Raw genomic sequence first — 23548 nt, 5'->3', positions numbered from 1 at the left:
GTCAGCAAAATTCCAAACTGTGTTTATATATGCAGCTGTATTCATGTATGCAGGTACAGTGGCAAAGGATCTTTATGCTCAGAGGTGGAAAGTTGTGAGAATAACCTGAAAAGAAGAATGAATGGTGAAAGCCTTAGAATTGTATTTTAATATTCTGCTGGAAGCCACCCAGAGTGGCTGGGGAAACCCAGCCAAATGGACGGGGTATCAATAATATATTTATTATTAAATTATTATTATTATTATAATTTGCAGAGATGGCAAAGGTAAAGGAGGAGAGGCTGCTACAACCGAGGCCCTTCCCCACATAATGCATTGCATCTGAGGGGCAAGCAGAGGGCAAGGCCTCCCTGGGAGGCATGGAGGGGGAGTGCAAAGAGTCTAGATTTCGCTTCTACCCCAAAAATCTTTTATGTTGGTGTCTAATGTTGCCACTTTCTAAAATTTATTTATTGGTGCATGCTTTTCTTTCGTAAATGTACCAAACATGAAATAAAATAAAACAGGGACCATAGGGTATTCTCAGGTCAGTGGAGGATGTACGTGTTGTGTCCTGTTCGTGATGTGGCTGTGGAACTTGCCATTCCTCTGATAGAAAATGCTGTGTGGGGGCATGGGGTGGGGGACACAAATGGGGGGAGTGTCAGTTGTGTGGAGTGAGAAATGTCCATGTTTTCATCTGAGGAATGTTGGAGGGTATGCAGTGGCTCTTGAACATCAATATGAAGCTGTTAGGAAGAGTCAATTGGAGTTTTGGAGTGAAACTCTGGATTGGTGCCTGGATGCCAACAAACTGAGCTTGAACCTTGAAAAACTGGAGGCCTTATGAATGAGTGATTTCTGGGTCTTGAAGATAGGTCAGTTGCTTGGCAGCCTGGACACAGGGGTTCATGCACTGGTAACTTCAAGACTTGATTATGGCAGCATGCAGTGGGGCTGTCTTTGTATCAGGTCCAGAAGCTGCAGCTAGTGCAGAACACAACAGCCAGAGTGCTCATAGCAGCAGGCTACTGGCTACGTGTCACTCTGTTTCTGAGATAGTGGCACTGGTTGCCAATTTTCTTCCAGGTCACATTCAAGGTGCTTAAGTTTATTTCCACAGATACCTGAGCAATGTGAGCCCAAAGTGCCTCGAGGAGTGCACAAACCCTTATGCTACACCTCAAGCAGTGAGATCCTTTGATTGGGGCAATTCTTGTAGCTCCCTACACATCTGAGGTTTAGTCAGCCTTCAATTCACAGGAAGCCTTTAGTGCAACAGGAGAGAGAAAAGCTGTTACAGTGGTGCCCCGCATGACGAACGCCTCACAAGACGGAACACTCGCTAGACGAAAGGGTTTTCCGTTTTGGAGGCGCTTCGCAAAACGAATTTCCCTATGGGCTTGCTTCGCAAGACGAAATGTCTTGCAAATTCCTGCGGGTTTTTCCCCTCCCCCCCTTTTCCTAAGCCGCTAAGCCGCTTATCAGCTGATCTGCTAAAAGCCGCTAAACTGCTAATAGCGCTAATCCGCAAAACTGTCAATGGGCTTGCTTCGCAAGACAAAAAAAACGCTATACGAAGAGCCTCACGGAACGGATTAATTTCGTCTTGCGAGGCACCACTGTATTCCTTTCTCACAGTACTAGAATTTGTGGTCAGCCAATGCCAGTGAATGTTGGAAGATCTGAGAAAGATGGAAGAAAGTGCTGCTTGAAATAGCAGATAGTTAAACTCTAGAATTTGCTCTCAGGAACTAAAGATGGGCAGCAACGTGGATGTGTTTGATTGAGGATTAGAAGAAAATAATGGAGGATAAGGCTAACAATGGCTACTAACCAAGTTGGCCATGTTCTTCCTCAAATGTTGGAGACAGTATTCCTGTGAATGTCAGTTGGTGGGAATCACAAGCGGGGGAACGGGATGGAACCAACTGGTGTTGCTGTCCAGTCCTGCTTTGAGGCTTTGCACAGGCATCTTGCTGGCCATTGCGACAACAGGGTTCTGGAACAGCTGGACTGGTTCAGCAGGAGGATGCAAGCTGTGCCAGTTGAAGCTTGAGGGAAATCTAACATTAGCACAAATCTTGATTGCCTCAAAGTGGAAAGGGATGCTTTGGTGGGGGTTACGGAGCATGGCTGCTGTGGTGATACGGGATGCACTACTCCTGACAACAAGGGAGCCCAAAGTGGACACAATAAAAATTTGACATGGAAGGCTGGCCAGGGATTTCAAACCTGAAATCTAGCTCCCATCTCGAAGCACTATTATTTCCCCCAACAAATGTTGCATTTGGATAAATGATACAACACACATTACTTGCCATATATATTTATTTTGGGCATGATTCAATGACTTCATTTGCACATGAAAGTCAAGTACAGCCTGTCTTTGAGGAGGAGCTTCTAGACTTCTGGAAAGAAAGCCTGGGAGTCCTCAGGCTGAGACCACCCCTGCTTCAACCACTAGGCCGCCAATTTCCATAAATGGTGGGCTTTTCTGGGCGGTGGAGGTTTGCCTTCCCTCAGCTACAGCTCATTGGCATCCTCATCCATTGCGTCAGTACACTCTAATTGAGTGATCTCATATCCCAGTGATTTAAGATAAGTCGCCAGCATCTCCTGACCGTAGTCACACATATTAGCTGTTGCACAGCCTCGGAGAGCACCAGTCAGGCTGCTTCCCCCTGTTGGAAAAAAAAAGCACACACACATTTTTGAAATCCAAAACCCTCTCCCTCAAACAGAACGGTGGGCAACTTTTTTCAGACCAAGAGCTGTTTTCCAGTCTGGGTGACCTTATGGGAGGTCCACTGGCCAATGGAAACATATGTAAAATTCACCTTTACATGGCAGGCTATTTTATACATACATTCAACCCCCCCCCCCGTCCTCCCTCCAGGTAACCAAGACTTCAGGGGCAACAATCCAGCCAGGCCAAAGCATACAGGTAGGGTATGAAGTGGGGCTTGTGAAGGGTGTGGCTTAGGGAGAGGTGGTGTGGCTAAGGAGGATCCAAAGGGCCAGAGAGAGAGAGAGTCCTAGAGGAGTGCCTTTGACCCCTGGGCCTGTGGGTCTCCATCCTGCCCCCTCCAATTTAAAGTGCAAATTTTAAGATGTATTTTTATTTAACAAATACTATATACTGCTTGATTGCAGTAAAAACTGCTAGGGGTTTACAAGAAATATTTACATTAGCAATAAAAGCAGTTAAAACCATTAAAACATTTAAAACTCAATTGAATGAACAGCAAAAGGGAATAGAGCATGTCCCTATCTGAATAGGCTTTTAAGGTGTTGCTGGGGAAAAAATGGAATAAACTGGCACAGGGTTCCAGGCAGGAACTGCAGAAATCACTAGCCCTTCCCTGTATTCTCCTCCTCCTCCCACCTCCCTGTCCACACATCCCTCCTCCTTGGGCTCTTGCCCATCCCAGACAGTCTGTGAGGGCAACGTGGATCTCCTAATAACTTTCAGCACCCTTAATAAACAAAGTATCCTAGCATCTTTTAGGGGAAGCCATGACTGCTCAAAGTAGCATGATACTTCCTCAAAGACGGGGCCCTAGTTGCACTCCATTATACCAGACTCACCAAACTTCATGCGACCCCCAGCGAAGAAGCATTGATCCTCCTCATTTCTGCAGCTGACGGTCTTATTGCCCTCACACTCATCTGTCAAGATGGTGAGGCAACTTGGGCACTTCAGCCCATTGAGCTCTCTCGTCTCACTCTCAGGCACTGGAAAACAATCACCACACCAGCATTGTAATTTCTTTTGCAGATGCAAACCACAACTTGCTGTATTGAGGCATCTAATCATAGCCTGCATTTTAAATCAAGGCTTATATTTTTTGATCAAGGTTGTATCTTAAAAATGAGCTCAAATTCACAAATGTTTTATGCCAGGCAGAAGACCAGCTGCCTAAGTACTTTGGCAAGATGTTTATCCTCCTGGACAAGGGGGCCCCCTGATTTATAGCAGAAAACAATTCTCAAAGTCGTAAAAAGGGAATTACAGGCTGAGAGCAAAGGTTACACTGACCCTACATATTACAGAATATAAAAAAGCTGAGAAAAAACATAATTAAGAGTTGGTAAATAGTAAAATAAAACCATGTGCCTCCCATTAAACTTGAGCCATATTTTCCTAAGGTTAAAGGGCAAGAGCAAATGGAAAAAGCAGCTGGCTGGAGAAGGGGGGTGTAAACAGAAGAAGAGGCTTCTTCCTATTTTATTTTGAGGCTGTAAACTGTTCCTTCCTTTTTACTTTGAGAAGGTTTATTCTTCTAAAAAGCTATCTATGATAATGTATTAAATATATTGGCTTAAATGTAATTATGCAAAGGATTTAAGAAATGTTGGATTCTTATTTCATATAGTTGTAAGAGTTGTAACTATCCTGAAATTAAGTCAGCCATCAGCCCAGCCCCCTGTCAGGCAGGAAAACACCATCAGAGCACTCTAGACATGTGGTTGTCAGGCTTTTGTTTAAAGGAACCTCCAAAGAAGGAGATCTTTCATTGATGATGCATGAGAATGTGAACCCAATATCTCTGACATCTGTTTAAGATAAAAATTTAAAACTATTAACCATCTGTTTTGGAGGGCAATAGGGCAAGGAGGGCAAGAGGTGAGCTGGTAATTAAGGTTCCTTGTTGAGACAAATGTAAGATATATGACTACTTATTTGTCATTTATAGATAGAAGAATATATAGCTTTTTGTTTCCCATAAAAAGGCAAAAGGAAATGGGTATATCTTTTGTGATTGGTTCTAGCAAACAGCCAATAGGAATTTCAACCAGGCTGATTGGACAGAGGCAGCCACAGGAGGAGCAAGGGGGCTGGATTAAGGAAATATAAGTGCTGGCCATAATGGCAGGAGGCCAGGCCAGAGCTTGGTAACCATATAACACTGTGCCTCTCATTTATTTGTCTGACATATAAATTATTATTTTAATTTCTCTATTGCTGCGTTGAATATTTCATTCCAGCTAAGCGTTAACCACAAGCAGGGTGCTACATTATGTGAGGGGTGGGAATTATGCTTCCCCTTCCAAGATGGATGCGTACCACCTTCTACCACTTCTGCAAGTGGAGTGCTTCAGCCATGCTCCATTCATCCAGGACTACATTAAGGCATGGTGCAAGTGATTTCTAACTGGGGCCACATTCACAGCATACATTTCAAGCAAAGGGATACCACGTTAAGCAATTGGGCTTAGCACTGAGCAGCATTGGGGGGCATTCTGCGAGACAAAATAGCAGCCACAGATGCACACAAACGATGATAAAATTCTACAAAATGGCCCTCTTCCCAAGAGTGGGAAAGAGAAAGAAAACTCTTAGTAGTTTTATCCTTAAAAATCACTTCTGGGAAAACATGTACTTAGTTTTGGTAAAATAATGATTTCACCTAAGAAAAAATGCCAGCTAATAAGAACTATTGTGTGGGGTTTGTTTGTTAATCCATAGCTCTGTGAGGGGAATAGGGGTTTCCCAATTAACTCTCAGCACCCTTAAGAAACTACCACTCCCAGAATTCTTGGTCCTAGTGTTGTTATAGTGTTTACAATAAAAACATACACCAGGGTGTTGAGAATACTAAGGCGAACCACAAAATGGTGCCGCCTCCCAACAAGAAGGGAGGGGTGAGTGAAGATCTACATCAGGAACAAGGGAATGTGAACATCTACATCAGGAACAAGGGTGGGAGGAGACCAGAGTTCAAATCTGTACTTGAGCCACGAAACTTGCTGGGTGACCTGGGGCCAGACACTGCCCCTTAGCCTGACTTATTTCACATGGGTATTTGAGGCTAAAATGGTGAGCAGGAGAGCCAGAAATGCCACCTCAAGCTCTTTGGACAAAAGAGTAGGGATGTAAATATCAGAAGGTGCTGCAGGAGAGGGACTGTGAGTAACATCACACAAGGAATGTTTCTAGGACTAAGGTAAAACTGTGAAGCTCCCTTGTAATTTTTCCTCATGAATGCTGCATGTTGTTCAAGTAATCTTGTTATTGATACATGGTTTTTGGTTTTGTTCTATGTGCAGTTTTTCTTTTACTATGTTATGTTATTAAATAATGCAGATATCCTCTTAGAAAGCACTGTTCTGTTGGTGAAGGCAGAAGCCCATGTTGTGGACGTTTGTAGAAGGCCTGGCCAATCCAGAGGTATCATACTGCCTTCTCACTTGCTGGATCATCACCTTGTTGTGGTGAGTGGGCTTCCACATTCCTATGACCCGTGTGAGCGAAGCCATCAGGAATCCTGTACTCCTAACAGGGTCACCCAAGGCAGTAAGGTCAAAGGGAAGGAGCTAGACAAAGAATGATCCCAAAAGTCCTCAACGGCAGAACAGGTGGATGATAACTAGCGGTATGTTACAACAGCTGTGAAGGCAGATAAGGGCTGCAGCAGATAGGAATCTACCGGTTCATTGTGACTACTCATGCCATCGGAACAGAGCCCTACTGTGAATAATAATAATAATAATAATAATAATAATAATAATAATAATTTATTATTTGTACCCCACCCATCTGGCTGGGTTTCCCCAGCCAGTTTGGGCGGCTTCCACAGAGACCAAAAATACACAAAAATGCCACACATTAAAAACTTCCCTGAACAGGGCTGCCTTAAGATGTCTTCTGAATGTCAGGTAGTTGTTTATCCCTTTGATATCTGATGGGAGGGCGTTCCACAGGGCGGGCGCCACTACCGAGAAGGCCCTCCCTGGTTCCCTGTAGCTTTGCTTCTTGCACTGAGGGAACCGCCAGAAGGCCCTCGGCGCTGGACCTCAGCGTCCGGGCAGAACGATGGGGGTGGAGACACTCCTTCAGGTATACTGGGCCGAGGCCGTTTAGGGCTTTAAAGGTCAACACCAACACTTTGAATTGTGCTCGGAAACATCCTGGGAACCAATGTAGGTCTTTCAAGACTGGTGTTATGTGGTCTCGGTGGCCACTCCAAGTCACCAGTCTAGCTGCCACATTCTGGATTAATTGCAGTTTCCTGGATCACCTTCAAAGGTAGCCCCACATAGAGCTCATTGCAGTAGTCCAATGCTGTAGTCCAAGTGGGAGATAACTAGAGCATGCACCACTCTGGCGAGACAGTCCGCGGGCAGGTAGGGTATCAGCCTGCGTACCAGGTGGAATTGGTAGACAGCTGCCCTGGATACAGAATTGACCTGCGCATCCATGGACAGCTGTGAATCCAAAATGACTCCCAGGCTGCACACCTGGTGTTTCAGGGGCACAGTTACCTGATTCAGGACCAGGGAGTCCTCCATACCTGCCCGCCCCCTGTCCCCCAAGAACAGTACTTCTGTCTTGTCAGGATTCAACCTCAATCCATTAGCCGCCATTCATTCTCCAACCACCTCCAGGCACTCACACAAGACCTTCACCGCCTTCACTGGTTCTGATTTGAAAGAGAGGTAGAGCTGGGTATTATCTGCATATTGATGCAGATGCGAAGATAGTGCCTTGGTCAGCATGCACTGATCTACACACATAAAACAAATTCACGTACTGGTGTCTTCCAAAAACCCATCCCAAACTCAAACCCCAAAAGTCCCCTGGCGATCTGCAAATGGTAACAGGAAATCTGGAAGCCCCTAGTCATGAACAAGCACATGGGCGGTAGATACATATTCAGTCACTCTGACCCAAGGAATGAGGCAGTTGAGCAGCTCAGAAGCTGTATCCATGACTGAGCAGCCCTTTTTAGGATCCACTCTGCTCACCCTCGAAAGGGGGAGGGGCTAGAAAAGGTGCCCTAAACATAGTCTGCCTCCCTTTCCCCCTGACTGGATGACCTCGCCCAGTGGGGTCACCACCTAGCGGTTGTAAAACACAATTGAATTTTGGAACATGGAATATACAGACGTTGTCAGATAACACAGATAGTGAGTGTTCTGAATGCAGAACTGCCATCATTGCAAGAGAGCTGCAACGTTTTAACATCACTATTGCAGCGCTTCAAGAGACTCAAAGAGCAGGCGAGGGACAACTGAAGGAAGAAAAAGGAGACTACACTTTCTTCTGGAAAGGTCTATCTGAAGAAGAACTTCGGATACATGGAGTAGGCTTCGCTATCAAAAATGATCTTGTGAAGCTCCTGTCAGAAGTCCCTACCAGCATTAATGAGTGACTCTCAACCCTTCGAATAAAGCACACCAAAAACCAACAGGCTACTCTTATAAGCGCTTATGCACCAACACTGGATGCCGATGAAGACATTAAAGAAATTTTTTACTCTCAGCTGGATACCGTTCTATCAGAGATGCCTAAGGAAAATAAACTCATCCTCCTGGGTGATTTTAATGCAGGAGTTGGGCGAGATTTCAATCGGTGGCCTGGGACTATTGGGAAAGAAGGAATTGGCAACAGCAACCAGAACAGAATCTTACTTTTGACGATATGTGCAGCGCACAACCTTGTTACTACCAACACACTCTTTTGACAGAAAAATAAATTTAAAACTCCCTGAAGGCATCCTGGGTCAAACCACTGGCACCTCTTAGACCAGGGGTCAGCAACCTTTTTCAGCCATGGGCTGGTCCACCATCCCTCAGACTATTTGGTGGGCCAGACTAAATTTTGAAAAAAAATATGACCGAATTCCTATGCCCCACAAATAACCCAGAGATGCATTTTAAATAAAGGCATGCATTCTGCTCATGTCAAAACACCAGGCAGGCCATACAAATAACCCAGAGATGCATTTTAAATAAAAGGACACATTCTACTCATGTAAAAACACGCTGATTTCTGGACCGTCCACGGGCCAGATTGAGAAGGTGATTGGTCCTTAGGTTGTCTGCTGATGTCTTAGGCTATGTTATTGTCTGTGCTAAAGATCACCGTGATCTGCTCCTTACCTGAGCTATGACGAGTGCCGATGACTGCTGGACAGATCACTGACTAATACGCTCCACAATGGCTATCAATATTATACCTTAACGCCGGCTTCAAGGAAGGAAAACAAGGCGCAAAATGAACATCCAAGATCCCGTTAAGTGGGATTGCTTCCAAATGACTTAAGGGCCATCTGCTTTCGGAATTCCCTGATAACATCGAGGAACACTGGACCAAGCTAAAAACATCCATTATTGCAGCCTGTGAACAAAGTCACAAAGACCATCTATGGGCGAATAAATCATGGCATATTCCCCCTACCCTCAGCAGACGGGATCACACTTCTAAAAGATAAAGAAGCTATTACACTGCTTTAAAGAACATTACTGACATCTCCTTAACTGCAACTCCCCCGTAGCTGCTGAGGTCCTCTCACAAATTCTGCAAAAACAAGTTAGAGATGAGCTTGCAGTATCTCCAAATCTGGGAGAGTTGTGTACAGCTATTAACCATATGAAAAACAAAAAAACAAGCAAACCTGAGGGGATACCTGCCAAAGTCTTCAAAGTGGGTGAAATTGAACTTACACAACAACTTCACAAGCTCATAAAAAAAATCTGGGAGAGAGAAAAGATCCCAGCAGACTTTATGGATGCCAAAATTATCTTCTTCTTTTTTAAAAAAAGGTGACAGAACTGATTGCAGAAACTATCAAGGCATCTCTCTATTAGTTGCAGGTGGTAAAATACTTGCAAGGATCTTAGCAAACCATCTCTTAACAATATCCGAGGTGACTGTTCCTGAATCCCAAAATGGTTTTTGGCCTTTTAGGGGGACAGTGGACATGATTTTCACCCCTCAACAGCTTCCAGAAAAATGCAGAGATCAAAACCAACCCCCGTATGTGTCGTTTTTTGACCTAAGGCTTTAGACACTAAATCTTAATGCCCTGTGGACTGTCCTTCTGAGAATTGGCTGCTCAGATAAATTTGTAAACATCATCCGACTCCTCCATGATAATATGACAGCAACAATCGCAGATAACAATGGCTCTCAAAGTGAACCATTCACAGTGGGATCAGGGGTTAAACAGGGTTGTGAAAGGGCGTGGCGTAGCTAATTGGTTTACGACCCCAATTAGCAGCAGCTTTAAGCGATCTCAGCCCGGCACGTTTCCACTAGCTGTGCCTCCTGCTGTTCCGATCCCTCGTTCGCCACGAAGTGCAGAGTAAACACAACGGTGCTATTGCTTCCCGGTGTAGTAGATTCAAACACACCCAGGCATTAGTGTGTTTATTTAACAGTGTTTATTCAAGCAGTAAAACAATAAAACAGCACTTCTCAGTTCCTCCCTGGGCTGCTAGCATTCATGGCTGCCGTCTCCTTCAGAGACAAAGAGGCAGTGAGGAACAACTCCTCCCTCCTTCTAAGTCACGCGTCCAGAATGGACAGACGTCATCCAGAACTCCTTAACCCTATGAGTTCTGAAACCACTAACACCCCCCTTCTGTCCATTCCTGAGGTGACTTGGGTGTTTACCTTTACAGACCTCTTGTGCCCCTTCCTGGCATCCTTGTCAGGGACCAGTGGAACCTCCTCACAACTCCCAGGTTCACACTGTGTGAAACCAACCCACACACTTGTGGCCTGATACCTCTCAGGTGGAATGCCCTTCGTTGTGCGACTTGACCGCCTGGGCACAAACTCAGGTACTTCCTCTGACTCACTGTGGTCAGCAGGTGTGTCCTCTGCATCACGGGATTCCCCCTCTGACTTAAAGCGTCTTCGAATTCTCTGCATTACGCTAACAGGAGACGCAGGCTCACTCTTGGGCTCTCTTTTAACAACTTGTGGAGATGCCCCACCCTGTTCCTGACCCTGGTCAGCGACCTGGTCCTCAACAGGTTCAGCCCCTGGCTCTCCCTCATCCTCAGACAGACATTCTGAGAGAACGTCACGCCTTGCAGGAGTCTTTGACCAACCATCCTGCTCATAGAACTCAGCATGTTTACTGACCAGAAGCTTGCTCTGATCACCTCCTGGATATGCAAACCTCCATCCTTTAGTGGCTGGCTCATACCCACAGAAGATCATTTTCTGGAACTTGGGTCCACCTGGCTTTTGCAAAGCCTTTGGCACTGGCACTGAGGCCGGCGACCCAAACGAACGGAGGAAATGAATCTGAGGTTTCCTTCCGTGAAGCATGAAGAACGGGGTGTCACCTACCACTGAATTGTAGGACCGATTCCAGGTGACACTCACAGTCCGAATTCCCTCCATCCAAAAGCTTGGAGGTAACCCAGAGTCTGACAGCAACACCTGTGTAGCCTTAACCAGAGCTTCACTTCTGAGCTCTGCCACCCCCCTCTCTTGAGGAGAAGTCACCTTGTGACGTATCCCTTTCTGGCGAAAGAACTTCTGCAGAGCAGACCCAGTAAACTGTGCACCTCGGTCACTATTGACTGCCTGCACCTTGGTGGAGAACCTTAGTTCTATCTCCGCAACCCAATTTTTAATTAGTTGCGCTGCATCTTCCTTGCATTTCAAAGCATGGGTCCAGGAATTCTGCGTATGATCATCAGAAATCGTCAGCAGAAACCTGGCTCCTCCCAGACTTGGCTCTGCCATGGGGCCAAACAGATCTATGTGTACAAGCTCAAAAGGTTTTGTGGTTACCCTGTCCACCCTGGGGTAACTGCACCCTTTTACCTTTGCCCTTCTGCAAGCCTTACAATCTAGGAATCTACCACATTCTTGAATTTTACAACCTTTGGCACACTCCTGTAACATCTGGATTTCTTCAAGAGAACTATGGGCTGTCTTCTTGTGCCATGCACATGCACATGAAACATGAGTGGGAACTGTAGCACGCATAGCTTGTGCCCTCTCAGCATTCCCCTCACCCCTCAGAGGCGTTTTAAGAATAAAGAGATCATTCTGCCCCTTTTCAACTCTGACCAATTGCTTCCCTCCTTTGAAGATTGTACAAACATCATGTTCAAAGCAAACCTTAAACCCCTTCTGCAACAAATAAGGGCCAGATAAAAGACAGTGTTGCATCCCAGGTACAATGCAAACTTCCATCTGCTCCTGCAAAACAGAAAAATAAACATTTGCAACGTTACACACAGTTTTCTTTTCCCCATTTGCAAACTGAACAGTTTTTCCAGCTGGAACTGCCTTGCAATTCCACATCTCGACAGCAGGGGTCTCTGGAATCAGATTTCGGTTGGCCCCAGAGTCGATGACAAAGCACAGTTCATTGTCTCTCTTAGAGCTGTTTTCAAACATTGCAAGACTGGCTGTCAGTTGATAAGCATCCTCATTGTCTCCAGCACGTCCGCCTTGCGCGTTCCCACGCCTGGCTCCCTTGCCGGGCTGGTTGCCACGGAAACCTGGCTGGCTCCCATGAGAAGCGACCTTGACAACATCCTGCCTCGTCTCCCTGCTTTGGTGGGGGCAGGAGCGACGCAGATGTTCAGTTGAATTGCAAATAAAACAACGACGAATAGTGGAAAAAGCCTGAACCGTGCATTCCGCTGGCTTGGCTCCGCCCTTACAACCAGAGCTCCCGGTGCCAGCTCTGCCCTCTCTGATACGTCGTTCTTCTTCATCAGATAAGCGTCCTGTGACGTAAGCAAGCGTCAACGCTTGGGGATCCATAGATTCCAGAGTTAGACACAAATTGTCATAACTTTTGTCCAGAGAGCTGAGCAAAATGTACACTTTCAGCTCCTCAGTAAAGCTAACTTGTAACAGTCTCAGTTGGTTAAACACAGACAGCATCTCAGTTACATGCTTCCTGATGCTATCCCCAGGACGTAACTTCATCTCAAACAAGCGTCTGGTGGTGTGGATCTTTGCCCCAGCCGTGGTTCTGTGGTGCACCCTTTCCAACGCTTGATAGGCCTCAAAAGCAGTCTCCAGCCCCTTTACCAAAGGCAGCTGTGATCCATCCAAGCTAAGCACAATAGCTCCTAGAGCTTTGTGATTTTTTCTCTGTGAAGCGTGGGCATTTGCAATGTCCGCCGCTGAAGCACCTGCCGCCGGTGGGGGTAGTGGAGGTCCCTGGACAGCCTCCCACAGCCCCTTGGCTACCAGCCATGCCTTCAGCTTTCTGCTCCATTCTGCCCAATTTTTTTCGTCCAGTTTTTCAAATGGGACGGAGTATGACTCGTGGCTGTCTGCCATTTTCTTCCCGGGGCCCCAGCTGTACTCACATAACCAGTCAGCTCTCCAGCACCCGGTGTTCAGCTGCTCTCAGCTCTCAGCTCTCAGCTCCTGTTCAGCTCCTTCCAGCCAGCTGCTCTGCCTCAGAACACAGACCTCCACTTTCGGTAGCGTCCTGGCTTCCTGGCTTTAAACACACACCGGCACACGTCGCAACAGCTTCAAAGCAGTAATTAGAGTCCATAACCTGTGAGAGGGCGTGGCGTAGCTAATTGGTTTACGACCCCAATTAGCAGCAGCTTTAAGCGATCTCAGCCCGGCACGTTTCCACTAGCTGTGCCTCCTGCTGTTCCGATCCCTCGTTCGCCACAAAGTGCAGAGTAAACACAGCGGTGCTATTGCTTCCTGGTGTAGTAGATTCAAACACACCCAGGCATTAGTGTGTTTATTTAACAGTGTTTATTCAAGCAGTAAAACAATAAAACAGCACTTCTCAGTTCCTCCCTGGGCTGCTAGCATTCATGGCTGCCGTCTCCTTCAGAGACAAAGAGGCAGTGAGGAACAACTCCTCCCTCCTTCTAAGTCACGCGTCCAGAATGGACAGACGTCATCCAGAACTCCTTAACCCTATGAGTTCTGAAACCACTCTATTCTGCCCCAACTCTATTCATTGTTTTCATTGCCATGATCCTACAAATGATCTGACAATTATCATTGTTGAAGGGAAACTCCCCTCGGAGTAGAAATCATGTATTTAACAGATGGAAAGTTCTTCAATCTGAGCAGGCTAAAAGCAAAGAGTAAGGTTACAGTAACTTTCATCATAGAGCTTCAGTATGCTAATGACAACGTAGTGTGTGCACGCTCACAGGATGACCTCCAAACCATCCTAAATATCTTCCCAGAAGCTTACGAAAAGTTTGGCCTGTCACTCAACATCCAAAAAAACAAAGTACTGCACCAACAAGTACAAAATAACCCCTCTGCAGCTCCACAAATCCAACTCAATGGTGTAACGCTGGAAAATGTCAATCACTTCTACCTAGGCAGTTATTTTTCCACAAGGGATAGCACTTATGCCAAAATCCAGCATCCCTGAGCTCTGCGAGTGCAGCTTTCTGTCGATTGAAGTGCAGAGTGTTTGAGGACCGGGACATTCACAGGGAAACCAAAATGCTTGTTTACAAAGCTATTGTACTAACAACCCTATTGTATGCTTGTGAAACATACACCACTTATAAACACCATCTCTAACTCCTCAAAAGATTTCATCAACGGTGTCTCTGAAAATTTTTGCACATCACTTGGGAAGACAGGCAAACTAATATCAGTGTACTGGAAGAAGCAAATATCACCAGTGTTGAAGCAATAATTCTTCAACATCATCTTCGTTGGACTGGTCATGTTGTGCAGATGCCTGATTAACTTAAAAATGGAGAGCACTCGAACTCAGGATGTAAGGGAGAAATGTGCTAAGAGGAAGGCATGCTTGGATATCCACACTGTGATCAACTCCCGCCCAGAAACCAATGTCCCCACTGTGGAAGGACGTGTGGTTCCAGAATTGGCCTCCACAGTCACTTACGGACTCATTGTTAAAACCGTGTTTATGAAAGACTTGGCTACGAGTGATCGCCAAAGAAGAAGAAGAATCATACTGCCTTACCAGTCTGTCCCACTAAAAATATCTCTACAAATGCAAATGCATCAAAGAAAATGGGTCACTCTAGGTTTTGGGGCTAGAACTCTGGGAAACCAATGACCCAGTGATGTGAAGTGGTTAGAAAGTTAGAACTAGAATCTAGGAGACCAGGGTTCAAATTTCAATGTAGCCATGACACTTGTTGAGTGGCTTGGGACCAGGAACCATCTCTCAGCCTAACCTATTTCACAGGATGCTTTGAGGCTAAAATGGTGAGCGGGAGCTGAAGCTTTTTGGAGGAAAGCATAGGATGTAAATACCAGAAGCTGCTGCAGGAGAGGAACTGTGAGTAGCATTATGGGAGGGGTGTGTCTAGGACTAAGGTAAAACTGTGACGCTCCCTTGTAATTTTTGCTAATAGATGCTGCATGTTGTTCAAGTAATCTTCTTATTGATATTTTGGGTTTTGTTGTATTATTTCCCGCCACCCCCATATTATGGCTCCAATGCTTCCCTGCTCGTTCCCTCTGTCAGTGGCTCCTCCTTGTCCCACCAGTCTGAATCAGGTTTGAAATCTTCTTTCCTGGTGTCACCCTCAGGCACCTCCTGGAGCGACTGGCTGCCACCACTCCTCCTTGTCTAGCCAGTCACTGAGATCAGGATACTGCCAAAAACTTGTTTGTCTTTCTTTGATCTCTCTCATTACTTAAGTTTTGTGAGATCATCTTTCCTGACGATGATACTTACTTTCAGGAGGTCCGCTGTTGCACATATCTGTCTTGCAGCAGGAGGCCTTGCTCTGGATATACAGTGATGAGGTTACGGAGGCACTGGAATAGTCTGCATCACACAACTCTGTATCGATGCAGGACTTGAGAACCATTGCTGACCCCAAAAGTGCTATAAAAGAAAGAATTGGAATAGGAAACAACTAGACCTGGGGATAGGGCTGGTCCACCCATGAGGCAAGGGTTGATGATCACCTTATGTGGCAGGATCCAGAGGGGCAGGGGATCTGACCATCAAGAAAAGCATTGCCTGATGCTGCTGCCTTTGAAGCTGTGGTTTGATCCTTGGAGGCAAGATCTGCCACCTCCTCGTCAGTTCCTCTCCCCCATTTGAGCCACCCCATGTCCCTGTTGTTCATGGCAGGGACCTTGGAGCTCCCTCATTTTAATATAATGTTTATTAAAATTTCTTTTTTCCTTTATAACAACCAAATACAATTTCTTCATCACATATATCTTTGCTCAAATTGAGCTCTGACTTCCTCCTGTCCCCCTCCCTGACTTCCATATTCAATCACTTTTATTTTGCATTTCTAAATCACCCTATTTACTTTATCTCCATACTTAAAAGACTTACTTCTAATATTTAGTAACAGGTATCAAATCATAACCTGTCCTTTTCAAACAGTTTGTCTTGCTGGTTTCGGATTTCCCCCGTCAGTCTCACCGGCTCAGCATATTCAATCATCTTTGTCTGGCATTCTTCCAATGTTGGAAGTTCCTACTGTTTCCATTTCTGGGCTAAACGTATCCTTTCTCCCATGGTAGCATACATAAATATATTTATGTCTTTTTTGGGGGAATTTCTTCATCTATGATCGCTAATGAAAAAGCCTCTGGTTTTTTTTACTAAAAGTATTTTATATAACATATCTCAGTAGACTTTAATCTTAGGACACGTCCACCACATTTGAAAGAAATTCCCTTCCTTCTCCTTACAGTTCCAAAATACCTTATCTTAAGTTCTATACATTTTAGCAAATACCACCTCGGAGCTCCTTTCTGAGGCTCCCTCCGCCTCACTGGTGCCCATGCAGGAACACCGCCTCTTTCCTTGTGGGGTGGTCATTCGCAAAGCGCAGGATTCAAAGCCACCCTACCTGTGCCTTGCAGGGCTGCCTGCACTGCCTGGCAGCCTTTGACTGGCAGAGTGGGCTCCGTCTTTTCTCCTGTGCTGAAAAAGGCAGCCAGGTGGCAGCCAAGGCTGTCTCCGCCCGGAGCCTGCACATCACTGTCGACTCACGCAAGGTGGGGGCTCCTTCAAACTTCTCCATTGAGAGGTGGGCAGCCATGCCCCCTCGACAGGAAAGGGTGACATGGCTCGCAGTTCCCCTGCTTAGCAGCTGAGATTCCGCTTCTACTTGTGTGCAAGCAGGATCGGGGGTGGGGCTCTTGCAGCTAGGGAGGGGGAGCACTTTAACAGAGCCCCTGCCCCACTACTTGCTCATGTGAGCCAGTGGCAGGTTGGGGTTTCCGCAAAACTGCTTGGCTGAAGCGAGGGCAGTGGTGTGCTCTTAACCCAAGGAGTTTAAGGAGGGAGGGAGGGATGTATAAGATGTATAAGCCTTGTCCATGCAGCTTTTTTCTCCCAGTGCCACGATGATGATTTCACATCGTTGATGAAACTGCCACCCCTCCTGAGTCCCTCTGCCTCCAGCTCCAGGCTGTAGCTTGTTTTGTTTTTCCTCAGCGTGCTGGTTGCTGAAGGCAGAGGGACTCAGAATAGGCAGGGTTTCCGCCACCGATTTACTGCTGAGTGAAGCTGTCATCACGGTCTGCCCCTCATACCGGTCCTGGGGTGATATATCAATAAATCGCCCAGGCCTAATCTTCAGTTACCCTTTCTTCCGGGTCTGCGGGGTGGGGAACATTTCATGGTTTGCCTCAGGTATCCAATTGTGTTGAGCAGGCCCTGCTTGGAGCAGAAAGAGATTTCTCCAGTTTTATCTATTTGTTGAATGTGAGTCAGGAATGGAGAACCTTTGGCTGTCCAGAGGTTTCTACCACCCTTCTCCTTATTGAGTGGGACCAGTTCAGGAGGTTTCATGGGAAGGAATTCATCAATGAAATAGGTTTTGTGGCTGACAGAGTGAATAAAAATCAATTTAAAAAATCAAAATAATCAGATTTTTAAATTTAAATTAGATTTTTTTTATTTAAATCAGATTTTTTAAATTTAAATTGTGCTTTTTTAAAAATGCTTTTGGAGGATTCCCCCCCCCCAAGATAGTTTTCTATTTAAGTTATATTATAGTCCAAAGACTATCCTCATCAGGAAATAAGGATTTGTTTTAAGCTTTTCATGTGTGCTATAACTCCCTCTAAGGGTTTTCTTTAAAAATTGTTTAATCACATCAGTTAACAAACATGGATGCATATGCTATAATGTTATTGTTTTAGTTAAATAAATTATTTAAATTATTATTAATGAAATGATTACTTTTTTCTCCTTCCAATAAAATACAGCAGAAAAGAAGTCCAAATATAAACAGTTAATTTATTAAACCTCACAAAAATTTCATAATTATTTGTCAATGTTTTTCTAATAGTATAACCAAATCAGTAATTTTTGATATACCGTATTTTTCGTCCCATAGGACGCTCCGTCCCATAGGACGCACCTATTTCTTTGGGGGGGGGGGAATAAAGGAATTTTTTTTTCTTTATTCCCCCCCCCAAACCAGGTTGGGGAACAGTGGGAAGGCGGCGCTGCGCCTCTCCGCTGTCCCCTGAGCTTGTGGGGCTGGCCGATGTCTGTCCGGCGTGCGGGGCGCTCTGCTTCAGGGCGTCATGCACGCTGGGCGGCAGGCTGCTATCTGTAGCGTGGGGAGCCCTGCGGGGAACTCCTGCAGGGCTCCCCATGCTGTGGATGTCTGTCCGGCGCGCGGGGCGCTCTGCGAAACGGGGTGTCCTCCAAAGGGTGCCCTGTGCTCCGCGCTGCCAGCTGCCGCCCGCAAGCCCTGTGCGCCGGGGGGAGTTCCCTCAGGCGTGCAAGGCTTGCGGACACCTGCGCGAAGCACGGGGCAACCTCCGGAGGGCGCCCTGTGCTCCGCGCTGCTGGCTGCCGCCCGCAAGCCCTGCGCACCAGGCGGAGTTCCCGCGGGCGCGCAAGGCTTGCGGACACCTGTGCGAAGCATGGGGCGTCCTCCAAAGGGCGCCCCATGCTCCGCGCTGCGGCTGCCGCCCGCAAGCCGTGCGCGCCCAGGGGGAGTTCCCCCGGGCGTGCAAGGGTTGCCGACACCTGCGTGAAGCACGGGGCGTTCTCCGGAGGGCGCCCCGTGGTCCGCACTGCTGGCTGCCGCCCGCAAGCCGTGCGCGCTCAGGGGGAGTTCCCCCCGGGCGCGCAAGGTTTGTGGACACCTGCGCGAAGCACGGGGCATCCTCCAAAGGGCGCCCCTTGCTCCGCGCTGCAGGCTACCGCCCGCAAGCCATGCGCGCCGGGGGGAGTTCCCCCGGGCATGCAATAGCTTCCTAGAGCCTGGAGAGCGAGAGATGTCAGTGTGCACCGACGCCTCTCGCTCTCCAGGCTTCAGCGAAAGCCTGCATTCGCCCCATAGGACGCACACACATTTCCCCTTCATTTTTGGAGGGGAAAAAGTGCGTCCTATAGGGCGAAAAATACGGTAACTTTAAAAACTACTCTGAAAATTTATTATTCCCAAAACAAAACCTTCATCAAGTTGTAAATATTAAGATTACACTAGCAAGAATGAGTCTTTCTGTAAAAAAATGTTTTAAATCAAGTTTTACTGACTAGTGATTTAAATTGTGTTTTAAATGAAATCCTCCCTGTAACTGGACCAATAAGAGTTGATGCTGGAGCTCATAAAGGGAGCATGTACCACAGGCAATTAGGAAGAGGCAATATGTCAGTTTCAGTTTCTCTTGGTTTCTTATTTTAAATTCATTTCTCCACATTTTCATATCAGTTTCCAACTCCTCATCCCCACCATCAACATTTAGTTTGAATGTAATTTTTACTCTTAAGCCCAATCTGCAGGGTCATACTGATTTAAGTAGTCATGGTTTCCCCCATGGGGGCGGGGGGGTGTTTGTTGACCATATTGGCTGTGAATCCTGGCGGACTGGCTCTCTGCCTTGCGGGTCATTTTTCACTTGGCCTGGGAGATGGGAACCAGACAGACTGACTCCAACTACAAAAGCTGAGGCTGCTGAACCGACACTTGGGTTGGGGTATTGTTTGGCTTGTTTTGTTGCTGTTACTGATATCCATCTTTTCTATCTTTATTTTTAGCTCTTCTTATGAATTAGGTGACTGTTGCTTCATTTTGTTGTAGGTTATTCTATGCACACTTTACCCTAGTATGTGCATTTGTATATTGATTACATGGCTGGACAACTGAATTGCAAAAATGGGAGAAGGGCAGATTCTGAAGGATGTTTTGTTTTGCTCTGCCAATTGAGTAAACACACCTTTAAATATGAACTGACTTGGATTTTTTCCCTGCTCCTACAGGCAATGCAGAACCTACAACACTTCTTTATGAAAAGTCTTGTTCAGTGGCCTGTGGCTAAGATATGGCCTTAGAAAGTGAGTCAGGGGGTTTACGTTTTGGTGATCAAAGAGGTTGAAAGTTCTTCTCACTTACACAGTTTGCCAACTCCAAGGGCAGACATGCAGGACTGGTCACTGGAATCGTCACACTCCTCAGTGGTGGCATTTGTGCAATCTTTTCCTTTACCGAAACAAGACTCACATGTCAGAGTTGCCACTGCAGACAGGGGAAAAATGGGTTTAGAAAACTTTAGAAAACTTTAGGTCTGCGTCAAGGTACATGAACACAACACTTTCTGCTACAAACTCCATCTTACGAGAGGTAGCAAAGGCCACCGAATTTGATAGCTTCAAAAGCGGACTGGATAAATTCATGTTTACCATTCGCAATTGATATATTTTTTCTGCAACATTGGAGGCACTATTTGACTACTAGTTTCTGCAAACTAGTATACCATATATTCCTTCTGTAGTTCTTAAACTCTGTGAATGGGGGTGGGCCTTGCATAGACCAGAGAATGATTGTTGAAGATGACTCCTGAAGTCTAAGGGAGAGGACCAGTAGAGAAGGTGTGGGGTAACCTTTAACTCTCCCGAAGTTGTTGTACTACAACTCCCATCAGCACCAGCAAACATGACGGACTCTGGTAAGCACATCTGGTACCCCTTGGACCAGACTCCACTCAGAGATTGGGGTGGTGTGTAACACCAGCCAACTAAAAGATTTCATGGGGGGGGGCAGGATAATTCCACTCTGAAATATGAGAAGAATTGTGCCTATAGGTTGTGTGCTATCCTATCATAAGTTTCTACAAATGTAAGCAACTTACTCTTTGCTTTAAATCAGGCATGGCCAAAGTCCATTTCAGGGGCCCACTGGTCAGTTTAATCTGGCCCCTGTGGCAGTTTATTTTCCTGGGGTAAAATCCTGAAAAAACCTCAACAACTTCTTCAGTCCTAAAAAATGCTCAAAAGCTTTGGTTGGCCCTTTGGTTGTCCCCCACAGCTTTTCTCTTCATCAGATCTGGCCCTCTTTGAAAAAAATTTGGACACCACTTCTTTAAATTTAAGCTAGATTCTGGTTTATTGAAGGGTGAACTACTGCCTCTTTTGCTCCCCCAATGTACTTGGGGATGCCACACCTCTGTATGCATTTGGTAAAATAAAGATTTAAGATTGAGAACAATGTTTCAGGAAGAAGGGGCAGAATTTGAGTGGACGATGAGGCAAGCAAACAGGAAAGAAGTTAAAGAAACATACTCTTTGTTGTAGATGAAACCTAGGATTCTGGTTTATCCAAGAGTGGGCGACTGCCCCCATTGCTCCCACAATGGACTTGGGGATACTGCACCTCTCAGTATGTATTTGGTTAAATAAAAACAAATATAAACATTGGGAAGAAACTATCTATGATTGAGAATCCCTTGTAGCTTGACCATATGCTTTATTCCTCTCCCTTTCAAAGGAACCACAAATCCTTGTTCCTTTCTTCTCCTGCTTTAATGGCTGACCCCCCACTTAGTTCCTTCCTGGAAATGATCAGCACAGCAGTTGTGGTTCTGCTCACCTGGATTCAGAAGGGTCAAGAGGAGGCAGGAGATCAGGAGTGTCTTCATCATTCTAGAGAGCTGAAGAGCCAGGAAGGCGTTCGAGAACAGCACTGGGCTGAGCAAGGAAATGATTTATGAAGAGGCTTAGTTGGAGGAATTTATAGGAGATTACAAGAAGCACTTTGGCAGTACCCAGGAACAATGGGTTCAGGACAGTGTCCCAAATTTTTAGAAGTCTAATCATGCTATACTATAATTTAAAGCACAGTGTTGAAAACTAATTAAATCTCTTCCCCCTTCCAATAACTCCAAGGACACATCCCTCCTAATCTGTGCCAGCGTCAATTTCACCATCCTGGATGTGGGGAAACAAGTCCCATCAGGTTACAGCACTGAAATTGGATTAGGTTTCTGGAAGCCAAGGCATTTTCTCTGACAGCATGAACTTTTTTGAAAGGGGGACAAATGTCTGTCCACAGTTTCCTTTTTGGTACAGTAATAAAATGCACAGTGACCCGGATCCCCTCACTCCCATTAAATGCAGTTGCATTTGGGGTAAATCAATCTCTTCCCCCTTCCAAGATCTCAAATGACATGTCCCCCAATTAACCTGTGCACCCACAATTTCACCACCCAGGAAGTGAAGCCCCATCAGGTGACACCGGAATTCAAAGCTCTGCAGTGAAACTGGATTAGATTTCCAGACGTCCAGGCAATTTTGCCAGATTTCTCTGATAGTCAGAATCATGAATTTATTTATTTTTGGTAAGGGGAGACAAGTGTCTGTCCAGTTTCCTTTGTTGTACAGTAATAAAATGCACAGTGACTCATGATCTAGATTTCCTCTGTCCCATTAAATGCACTTGTTTGGGGTACTGAATTGGTCCACTTGCTCTTTATAAATAAGTTGGTTAGAGTTAAGAGAGTCCCATGGACTGCAAAAAGATCAAACCTATCCATTCTGAAGAAATCAGCCCTGAGTTCTCACTGGAAGGACAGATCGTGAAGCTGAGGCTCCAATACTTTGGCCACCTCATGAGAAGAGAAGGCTCCCTGGAAAAGGCTCTGATGCTGGGAAAGATTGAGGGCAGAAGGAGAAGGGGATGACAGAAGACGTGATGGTTGGATAGTGTTCTCGAAGCTACCAGCATGAGTTTGACCAAACTGTGGGAGGCAGTGGAAGACAGGAGTGCCTGGAGTGCTCTGGTCCAGGGGGTCACGAAGAGTCAGAAACGACAAAACGACAACAGAGTTAAGAGCAGGTGGGGGGGGGGATTGCAGGTCTGTGTCCAGAGGAGCTTGCAGATTTTAGGGACTATCTTTTACTGGGGCTGGATGTACACAAGCACAGCTCCACGTCCTTTGCTTTTGTTTCACTTGTGATGCTGATATAAGTCAAAGACAGTGTGAATGATGTGGATTTGGCATTTGGACAAAGAGAGAGGGAGAGTGGCAGCATCACAGATGTATATATTGGTGTAATATATAATGATGCTATATAATTTACTGTCAGCTTAGATTCTTCACATTGTTTCTTCTAAGAAGAATGGGACTCCCAGATGTTGGTAATCACAATGGAGAGGGTGGGGAGAGGGACATTGGGCTCATGTCCTCTTCCTTCACCATCTTCTTCTTCATATTATAAGTTAATTATTATAAGATGATGTATCAATGTTATTCAACTCTAAAGAGCTTAGATCGAATATATAAGAATGTACCAAAAAAATGTTGGAAATGTAAGAATTGCAAGGGGTCATTCTGTCACATGTGGTAGACCTGTAGGAAGGCTAAGGTCTCTTGGGGCATGATATATAATGGGGGGGGGGAATCAAACTGACTTTTCCATGAGTCCAGAACCCTTCTGGCAGGGGATATTGGTCAGCAAAATTCCAACTCTGTTTATGTATCCAGCTGTATTCATGTATGCAGGTACAGTGGCAAAGGATCTTTATGCTCAGAAGTGGAAAGTTGTGAGAATAACAAGAAAAGAAGAATGAATGGTGAAAGCCTTAGAACTGGATTTTAATATTCTGCTGG

The 23548-nt window shown here is 45.8% G+C and overlaps 1 protein-coding gene and 1 long non-coding RNA gene across 3 annotated transcripts in view; one reads left to right on the top strand and one right to left on the bottom strand.

Moving 5' to 3' along the window:
• LOC309346271 overlaps positions 1-23548 on the top strand; it is a 172220-nt gene that overhangs the window by 81135 nt on the left and 67537 nt on the right. The window contains exon 3 of one of the 2 annotated variants that reach the window (XR_014158551.1): positions 21586-21739. The exons of the other annotated variant lie outside the window; for it this stretch is intronic. This is a non-coding gene — a long non-coding RNA (uncharacterized lncRNA). Of the gene's footprint in view, positions 1-21585; positions 21740-23548 lie in introns of those variants that run through there. 2 annotated transcript variants of the gene reach the window in all.
• On the bottom strand, positions 2364-21653 carry LOC309346069 (phospholipase A2 inhibitor NAI-like). The gene is made up of 5 exons (XM_081869746.1): positions 21529-21653; positions 20056-20178; positions 15405-15557; positions 3571-3717; positions 2364-2663 (listed from the first exon to the last, which is right to left on the bottom strand). The coding sequence occupies exons 1-5, from the start codon at positions 21578-21580 to the stop codon at positions 2506-2508; spliced, it is 633 nt and encodes a 210-aa protein (XP_081725872.1). The 5' UTR covers positions 21581-21653; the 3' UTR covers positions 2364-2505.

This window comes from Podarcis erhardii (assembly GCF_964252035.2).
Source record: "Podarcis erhardii genome assembly, chromosome: 7".
NCBI classification, from domain to species: Eukaryota; Metazoa; Chordata; class Lepidosauria; order Squamata; family Lacertidae; genus Podarcis; species Podarcis erhardii.
Note: the sequence above shows the minus strand (reverse complement) of the source record. Positions and strands in the feature narration are given on the sequence as shown.

What these genes read in the sequence shown, in the direction of transcription:
- LOC309346069 (XM_081869746.1), bottom strand. Translation starts at nt 21,580, where the DNA reads ATGATGAAGACACTCCTGATCTCCTGCCTCCTCTTGACCCTTCTGAAT. An exon ending in CTTGACCCTTCTGAATCCAG is followed by an intron (nt 20,179 to 21,528) that starts GTGAGCAGAACC and finishes CCCTGTCTGCAG; the next exon opens with TGGCAACTCTGACATGTGAG. An exon ending in CCTTGGAGTTGGCAAACTGT is followed by an intron (nt 15,558 to 20,055) that starts GTAAGTGAGAAG and finishes TTTCTTTTATAG; the next exon opens with CACTTTTGGGGTCAGCAATG.